This window comes from Mesoplodon densirostris, chromosome 16, assembly GCF_025265405.1.
Source record: "Mesoplodon densirostris isolate mMesDen1 chromosome 16, mMesDen1 primary haplotype, whole genome shotgun sequence".
Taxonomy (NCBI): Eukaryota; Metazoa; Chordata; class Mammalia; order Artiodactyla; family Ziphiidae; genus Mesoplodon; species Mesoplodon densirostris.
Window position 1 is genome coordinate 9,418,024 of NC_082676.1, and position 8,750 is coordinate 9,426,773.

Consider the following 8,750-nt stretch of genomic DNA (forward strand, 5'->3'; position numbering starts at 1 on the left):
GACAGGGGTAGGAGGAAGAAACTGTTTGCAAAAGAGGTAGCTAGAGTTGAAAAAAGAGTACCTCATTGACTAGGCAAGTTCTAAATAGATACGGTACTAAAAATACCTAAATTATTTTGTTCTTGGAAATACATGAATCAAAGCTTTGTAAATGATATTTCCCCATGCAATTTGAACCAATCTATACACGGTTACGGATCTGCGCTCAGAAGGGAAGATAATTGTGGATATCTCAAAGCACATGTACTGCCATTCGTGCTGGAATCAGGCCACGATGGAGGATGAGCTTGGTGGTCCAGCATGTTCAGACACAAACACCCACTTTGCCCAGATTTGTGACTAACTTTGGATTTGCTCTGAGGGTGGCTTTTCAAAGTTTATGAAAGTGTTCCACCGAGCTTCTTCGCCCTAATGTTTCGCTCGAGTTGGAACAGAAGGAAATATTGTGGGGGGCTCTGCAGAAGACCCGCCTTAACTGATGCTGCCTAAAGCATGTGGGTAAAGACAGAAAGAAGGGGGAAAAAAACTTAAGCTTTTTGCTAAAGCCCAATTCAACTGAAGGACACAAAGAAATAAAAACGCCCACATTAAAAGCCAAACAAGATAATAATTGTGCATGTCTGGCTCTGAATCTAGAGGGCAAGGCTTGCGTCACTGGCACTCTGAGTTACCATGGTGAGTGATTTATTGATATATATCAAGAATGAATAGATCAAAGGCAGCGAGATGACAGGTGATCAATCAAATGTCAAATCAAAACTAGCAATCAAATGGAAAGCTGACTTTTCAGTGGGTGGGTCTGGGAGGAGAAAAATGAACTTTCATATCACACTTCCGAGAAGCAAAACCCCAGCATACTATTAAAAAAGCAATTAAGCAACCCAAAAGGAAAAAAAAAAAATCCTCTACAAGATCTAATGTACTGATCCATTAACCTGTTCCTCTCTTTTTCTTTTTTATTTTGGAGGAGGGGTGGTAAGTAAGAATTCACATGGGATAGTTCCTACCATACAAATCCATTTACAAAGTTTGCAACTCACTCTGGGCAAAGGAAATCCAGAGCTGTTTCAATATTAAAGGGGCATTTTTCTTCCCCTTTTTTAGGAGAAGGGAGAGTGTTGATTAGATTTCCAAACGTGGATCCTCTTAGAAAACATATTCAAAAGTTCGTTTCCTGGGGTGGCTTTTTCCACCTTGGTGATCAAAGCTAAACTCCTATGGCTCGCCCCAAAGCCAGCCTTGCAGCCCGGGGCTGGGTCACTGCTCACACTTCAGCGTCCCAAACCCCAGCCAGAGGAGACGCTGTCCCTCGAGGCCAGAAGCCACTGGCACTGACCACGCGGAGGGATGCGGGGGTGGAAGGACTGTCTCCCCACTCCGCACCCCAAATCCTCAATCCAACTTTGGCCAGAGAGGCAAGAAGCAGACTGGGAGAAAGTTAGGGGTGGGGTAAAGGGTGGAGGAAAAAAAGTTTAAGGAGGGAAGGCTTGGTGGGATAGCTTTCCCCCAACACCCCCAATCGGAGCCTGGAAAGGGGAGGATTTGGGAGACTGGAGAAGGCGAGAGAGGATGGGGTTATGAGCCGGGCAGAGAGGGGCACCCGGAGCGAACTCCCCCGAAAGCCGAGGGGGGTGGCGTCCTGGGGCACCCGGGGCGAGGAGGGCGGGCGAGGAGCTCGGCGCACCGGGCAGCCCGGCCGGACAGCCCCGAAGCGGAGCCGTTTCTCTTACCTGCCGCCCGCTTGGGTGCCTGCTGTTTCCTCCTTGGCATCGCTCTACTTCGCTCCAGTCCCACTTCTGGCGCCCCAGCCCCGAGCCGCGCGCGGGGGCCCGCGGTCTCTCTCGCCTCTCTGGGTCTCCTCCGCCTCCTGCCCGGTGGCTCCTAGGGCGTCACTCGGCCTCTGTCCCCCTGACGATCCCCCCTGCAACTCCTCCACCACGGGCCAGAGACCCCCCTCTCTGGGTGGCAGACACGGACGGCTGTGCCGGCTGGTTGGAAGTAGAGGTTGGTTCTGCCTTGTTTGTTTGTTTGTTTTGGATTTTTTTTTCCTCTCTCTTTCTCTCTTTTTGTTTTGGCTTTTTGGAATTTTTTTTTTTTTGGTTTGGTTTTTTTTTTTTTTTTTTGGTGACTGTTGAGACACTTGATTTCTTTATTAAACATCCAAGACCGGGTTCGGATGGAAGGGACGAGGGACGCACACGCGCGAGTAAAGATAAGGGAAAAAAAAAAAGGCAATCCTGGGAAGGTAGTGGTTTCTTCTTCTTTTTCTTCTTCCTTCTCCTATTTCCCTCCTCCTCCTCGCCGATCTCTATGGCGGATTCGCGCTGGGGGCAGAGAGATCACTCACTGTAGGTTTGTGGCTGCTGTCGGATCCCCGTCTGTGAGTGATATGCTAGAGGACAGGAGCGGGTTTGGGAAAGACAGAAAATCTGGAATTCACACACACACACACACACACACACACTCACACACACACACTCACACACTCACACGCACGCACTCTCGCTTCCTCTCACACACACACTCACACCCCCCACATATGCACACACACACACGCACACACACTCTCACACACACACAAGACAGGGCGAGGCGATGCCAGCAAACATCGATCCCGTTGAACAAACTGAACATTAACAAACTCCTCCTCCTCCTCCTCTCCCCGCGACCTGATGACAGGGAGAAATTTACTCCCCAGCCGCAGAACGCCAGGCAGAGGGAGTCTATTAAAGGGACAGTGTCCCGCCGGGGAGCAGGGCTGGGGGCGGGGACCCGGGCGTGCCACCGGGGCTGGCTCCGCCGTGCGCCCTCTTCTGTGGTGCGGTGACGCGCCACCCCCCTTCCACCCCCGCCCCGGGGCTCGGGGACACCCCTTGGGGGAGGCGTGAAGAAGGGAGGGGATGTGGAAGAAAGGGGGCGGGGTGATGGCAGGAGACGCAGGGGGCCAGGTGAGCTGAGCCGCAGGGACCATTAACAGGACCATTAACCATATTAGGAGCATGAGAACTGATGTTCCTTTTGGGCAGGGAACGGGGTGGGCACCTTGGAGTGATGACCACCATCCTCTAAATCTCTTAATCTAACCACAGAGATGTCCTCCCCACCGCCTTAAATTTAATGCCCTTGCCTCTCCCACCTTCCTGCTAGTCCCTGGATGGTCATAAAAACAAGAATCTCCCATCTGTCTCCTTGATGGTTTAATCACATAGTCCTCTTTTTGTTTTGTTTAAATAATATTTATTGAGCACCTACTATGTGCCTATTCTGGAGACACAGCAGCCATACAGAAAGGGAAGATCCCGGCCCTCTCAGTGTTTGTGTTCTAATGAGGAGCAGGCAAGTCGCCCCCAGATATCCAGTCTTTGCTTAAATGTCACCTTCTCCCAGAGGCCAACCTTACTTAAAGTTTCACGCACACATCTCCACTCCCCATTCCATTCCTCTATTTTATTTTTCTCTCCTGGGCTTACCAATGTCACACATATTATCACATGTATTATATACGATTTTCTACTTTTATTGTCCAAATTTCCCCTGTAGAATATAAGTTCTGTTGGGAGGAGGGGTTTTATATTCCCAGTGATGGCAAAGATCACAACATGTAGTAGGTGCCCAATAAAATATTTGACTGAATGAAAGGTAAGCAAACCAATAAGATAATTTCAGAGTGAAAAGCTCCAAGAATTTGTTACAAGAGGGTTCTCCGACAGTGTCCGAAAGAGGGGGTAGCTCTAGCCTCAATGCAGGAGATGTCATTTGAGCCAGCATGTGACAATGGAGCCCTGATATGGGCCAGGTACCTTTTGAGCTGTTGGGGACAGGCTGAACATGGACCCTGCCCTCAAGGGACTCTTGTTCCAGTTGGAGAGACAATTAAAGGGGCAAGTGAGGCCTGCTGGGACAGGGGTTGTACTTAGAAGGGGGGGCCGTTAACCTGGACTTGGAGGAAGGGAGGATGTTTAGTTACCAGGTAGGGCTTCCTGGGGAAAGTCAAGTCAAAGCTGAGTCCTAAATATGGAGGAGTTAGACAAAAAGGGAACTCTGACAGCATGTCTCTAGAATAGAACGCCAGGCATTGTCTGAGTCTTTCCAAGGGCTTCTCCTTCCTGCATTAAAATGCCCTGAGGCCCTTGTTAAATGCACATTCTTAGGCCTTACTCTAGAAGAAAATGTTCTAACCCTGGCACTATTGACCTTTTGAGGCCGTAATTCTTTGCTGTGGAGGCCATTGTGCATTGTAGGATGTTTAGCAGCATGTCTGGTCTCTACCCACTAGATGCCAGACTCTTCCACCCTAGTTGTGTCAACCAAACTTGTATCCAGACGTTGCCCAAAGTCACCCAGGAGGTAAAGTCATGCCTAGCTCTCCTAATCAGAACCTTCTAGGGCCCACTGCCCTTGACCTTCTAAGTCAGAAACTTCTGGATAAGGGCTTTGGAATCTGCATTTTGATCAAACAACTCCCAACCCCACAGGTCAATCTCCTGCTCATTCCAGTTTAAAAACTTCTGCTAAAAAAGCCCTTGTTCTTCGGGAATCAGACCTACCCCAAATTGCTAACTACAGAGCCCACTCAGGCTTAGATATTAAAGTAATAATTACAACAATTTAGGAGTTCAAGGGGTGACACTGTTCCTGTGGTCATGGTGACGGGTTTCACCAGTACCCACTCCTCACTCCCGCCCTGCCATGTACTCACTGCACACGAGGCCTGATCTGTGGCGCCTTCTGCCTACAACCTACCTGTCACTTCTGCCCTCGCTCATGGGGAATTACCAAGGGTGACCCATCCCACAAATATTTTTCTAAACAGTTCTTTTGGGCCATAGGAAACTTTGTCCATCCTACCAGTCAGCTGCAAGAGGTCATTGTCACTCTTTGCAAAGCGCTGTTTAATCATTTTTAACATCCCTGCACAGGGGCAAATGCTCATTTCTCCTTCTCACGTATATGGTACAAATTGTTAATTCACTTACCCTAAATCACCCAGGCAGCCTCCACCCATTACCAGCCCCACCCAATCCCAGCCTAGTCCTTAGGCAACTGAGGCAGAGAAAACCCCACTTCATAGTTGGCTATGTCAGCAAAAGGGGTATTAGTACTAATTAATTCTAATTACCCAACACACCTTGATGGAGCTCTGTGATAGGAACCACAGCTTATTGAGTGAAAACCCCACAGTCCTGTCATTAAGGACCCACAGTTATAGGATCAGGAGGTACAGAATTAGGCCTGGACAGAAAGAAGACCAAGGTTGCAGTCAGCTCACCTTGAATCTGCCATATTCTGCAGAAGCCCTATGCCCGCTGATTGGGCCTTTGCATTCCATTCAATCATTTAACAAATATCTACTGTGTTAGGTGCCTGGTACTGCCCTGAGCACAGGAGATGCTAGAATGCATAAGATAGGATCCTTGCCTTCAGAAAACATCTGTAAAATGACATCCAAGAGATTGGGAGCTAGGAAAGAGGGAGTTCAGGAGCTGGACCCAGTCTTGGAGTAAATCAGGAGGGAAATAGGCAGAAGTAGTTGACTCTGTGCTACAGAACCTCTCCTAGCTGCTCTCCAGGATTCTTCTCGAATTTTACCTCCACTCTTGCCTCTTTCTCAGTAGCTGGTTATATAGTCGGGGAGGGGGAGCTCACAATATCTTCTGCAAAAACTTTCTTTTAGCTGGCTACGAACTCATTCTTGGGTCCACACTTATAGAGTGTTCCTTCATTAATTTGTTTTTTCCTACTGCTACTACTGTAGAGTATATAGCTTGGTTATCAACAAAGATTTTGGCTATCCCGGTAGATGCATAACACAGTGGTACCCAGATGTCATTCAGTGGTGTAGACATAACACTGAAAAATGTTGAATCACATAGTGAAAAGGTTTTTATTCCCTTTCAATCTGAGGAAGTGTCCGTTTGGTGCTAGGATGTCTTTTGTGCCTATCACTTGCTAACTTTTATTTTCAACCAAGAAGCCACAGATCTCTGACTCAGAAGCTTAGGAGAGGTAAGAATACCTGGCTAGGCTCTTTTTTTTCTTTTTTTTTTCAAGGCAGACTGCCACGTGCAGCACCTCATTTGGATGTGTCTGGAGTCTTGGAAGCTTGACTACCCTACGTTCTCCTACAAATGGACCTTGAGAGCTTGTTTGGAGGTTCTAGCAGGGGAGCTCAGCTACTCGTATACCCTTGACCGAAGAACGGTCCTCCTCTATCGGGGAAGGTCGTCCTCTTCGACCGAGCGCACAGCTTCGGGAGGGATGCACGTGGAGCGGTGAGGGAGGAAGGGGACACCCGCCTCTGGCTAGACTTTTAAAAAAAAATTTTTTTTATTGAATTCACTTTGTTTACCTCTGTCTTAGAGAAAGATACTGCTCTCCATTTATGGTAGCAATCTAAAGTTTAATATAATTCATGGGTTTTAAAAATAAATACACTTAAGGAACAACAGAGCGTAACTAGTGGTTCAGGTGGGATGTGAAGATGGCAAAATGTGAGGAAGGTGGTATGGGCACGTCTAGAATCTGTAAAATACTAAACCACAGACTCTGGCACTTCCGGAAACTTCTTCCAAGAGTTGGTGGCTTGGAATAATGCTATGTTTAAGTCTCCAGGGAACTTAGCATCCTGTGATCCAACCCTCAAACTCTGGGATGTGTAAAGGCATGAGCTGATTGGAATGACTCAACCATACCTTCCAGAACACTTATTCCCACACTGACTCAACATCAAAATCACCCGGGGATTTTTTTGGTAAGATAGAGAAGCACAGGCCCCACCCCAGACTGACTAAATTAGATCCCAGGGTGGAGCCAGAAAATCTGAAATTTTGAAAGTTCCCAGGTGATTCTGATAAGGTGCCAGGCACTGAAACCTTCCCTGTGCAAGGGTTGAATTTTGTAACAAGTGAATCAAGTTAGTAGAAGTTGCTGCATGCAAGGGACAGGCATCTATTCTTGGATTCCCTCAAAAGGGCGGTTGAGGAGCCTTTTCAATGCACCCTTAGTGGCCCATGAATGCCCCATTAAAGCACATATCTATTGTATTATATTTTTGGCGGGGGTGTCGTTTGCCTGTCTTACTGCTGGACTGCAACCCAATGCAATTAAAGCAAATATTCTCTGAGTGCCCACCTTACGCTAGTCACTGCCCTGATTGTTGGACACTGGGGCAGCCTGTGAAATTCTTGAGCGTCTTAGTTTCTGTCATGTCTCCCGTACAAGTTTCAGGGCTTTTGCATTTACTCTTCCCTCCAGCAAGATTCCTCCCCCCAGATCTGTTTTTCCTCTTTACTCTCAACTCAAACATCACTGCCTTCTGCCCACCCTATCTGTCCCACTCTTTCTCTCACCCTTCATGGCACTTACAACCACATGTAAGTAATTTCATGTACTTGCCTCTTTATTTTCTGTCTCCCCTAATTAAAACATAAGTTCTATCACCTATATATCTCCAAGTCCAGGGCAGGATTGGTGTTCAGTAAAAATCTGTGGAATGCTTGAATACCGAGCTAAGCATACTTGCAAGGAAGGATAAACTTTAAAAATATCTTAGGGCTTTTGTTAGATCAGGCTGTATAGCCTTTCAGCCTGTGTGCCTCTTTCCAGTTGATGCTGTCCTCCCCTCCCCAACTTCCCTCCCTCTTTTCTCTTTCCTCTCTCTCACTTATTGCCTCCTTCAGATCCTCCCCTAATTACTGCCTCTTTCAGGAAGCCTTCCAGGGTGGATCCCATGTGATTCAAACTTCTCTAGTCCATATCTTCCCCAAACAAAGAGACTCAATGTAGAGTACGACTCCAAATATATGAGCATACAGGCAGACACAACTCACCTTGAATATCGGGTAGGTTACCTTTGACAGTGGATATGAGGAGCTTCTGAGGGGCTGGTATTGTTCATAACTGGGGTGCTGGTTATGCTAGTGTGTTCAGTCTGTGAAAATTAATTCAGCAGCATGCTTTTGATTTGTGCACTTCCTTATCTGTACATAATGCTTCAATTAAAAAAAGCAGTGTTCTCAAACTTTGAGGCATATTATAATCAACTGGGGTGATTTTTAAAATCCCAATGCCCAGGTCTTACCCCAGACTCATTACATCAGTCTGTGAGGGCGGGATCCAGCCATCAGTATTTTTTAAAGCTCCCAGATGATTCCAATATGCCGCCAAGTTTGAGAGCCAGTGTACCATACGATTTTGCCCTTGAGGATATAATTCATTGCCTTCCTCTTCTGTCATTTAACTCACTCAGGATCTCTCTCTTCCGGTAACTGTTTTGGGAAAACTTTAAGGTAGCAATCTCTGGTTATTTCCTACCCTCCCATGACACCTGGTAACAGCATCACGGTGAAGGGGAGAACTGGACAAGAGGACATGGCAGATGGATCGTGGAGAGTGATCGCAAGGGTAAAGCAGGGTGTTGTGACAGACAGTTCAGGAGGCAGGGTCCACTCAGGGTGCGGGTCATGGAAAGCCTTTCTGAGAAGATACCATTTAAACTGAGATCTGGAAGGCACAAAGCAGCCAACCAGGAGCCAAAGCCTGAAATTGGAAGCGATTTCTCTGCTTCTAAAACACAAAAATGCAGCTGCCAGGTCCCAGGTTGAGAGAGCCAGCCAGCCCGGGGAAAGGGGAGCAGAAAGGAGGCAAGAGAGGTGAGTCATGGTGGGCGGTGGGTGGGGGGGAGTGTGCACATCACTGGTCATAATATGGAGTTTGAATTTTCTCCTTTCAGCCATTGATAAATGTGAATT

The 8,750-nt window shown here is 47.4% G+C and overlaps 2 protein-coding genes across 2 annotated transcripts in view; one reads left to right on the top strand and one right to left on the bottom strand.

The window, feature by feature from the left end:
* The window catches only part of TSHZ2 (teashirt zinc finger homeobox 2), a 276,285-nt gene extending 274,369 nt beyond the window's left edge, over nucleotides 1-1,916 (bottom strand). The window contains exon 1 of the mRNA XM_060078936.1: nucleotides 1,731-1,916. Coding sequence (XP_059934919.1) covers nucleotides 1,731-1,770 — 40 coding nt within the window. The 5' untranslated portion in view covers nucleotides 1,771-1,916. The remainder of the gene's footprint in view (nucleotides 1-1,730) is intronic.
* Nucleotides 1,472-8,335, top strand: LOC132476780 (uncharacterized). The gene is made up of 3 exons (XM_060078937.1): nucleotides 1,472-2,004; nucleotides 6,056-6,272; nucleotides 8,249-8,335. The coding sequence occupies exons 1-3, from the start codon at nucleotides 1,578-1,580 to the stop codon at nucleotides 8,265-8,267; spliced, it is 663 nt and encodes a 220-aa protein (XP_059934920.1). The 5' UTR covers nucleotides 1,472-1,577; the 3' UTR covers nucleotides 8,268-8,335.
* Nucleotides 8,336-8,750: the final 415 nt, after the last annotated feature.

Excerpts from the sequence above, each read along its gene's own strand:
- LOC132476780 (XM_060078937.1), top strand. The coding sequence starts at position 1,578 with ATGAGCCGGGCAGAGAGGGGCACCCGGAGCGAACTCCCCCGAAAGCCG. Across the intron at positions 2,005-6,055 it reads CCGGCTGGTTGGAAGTAGAG|ACTGCCACGTGCAGCACCTC; the intron begins GTTGGTTCTGCC and ends TTTTCAAGGCAG.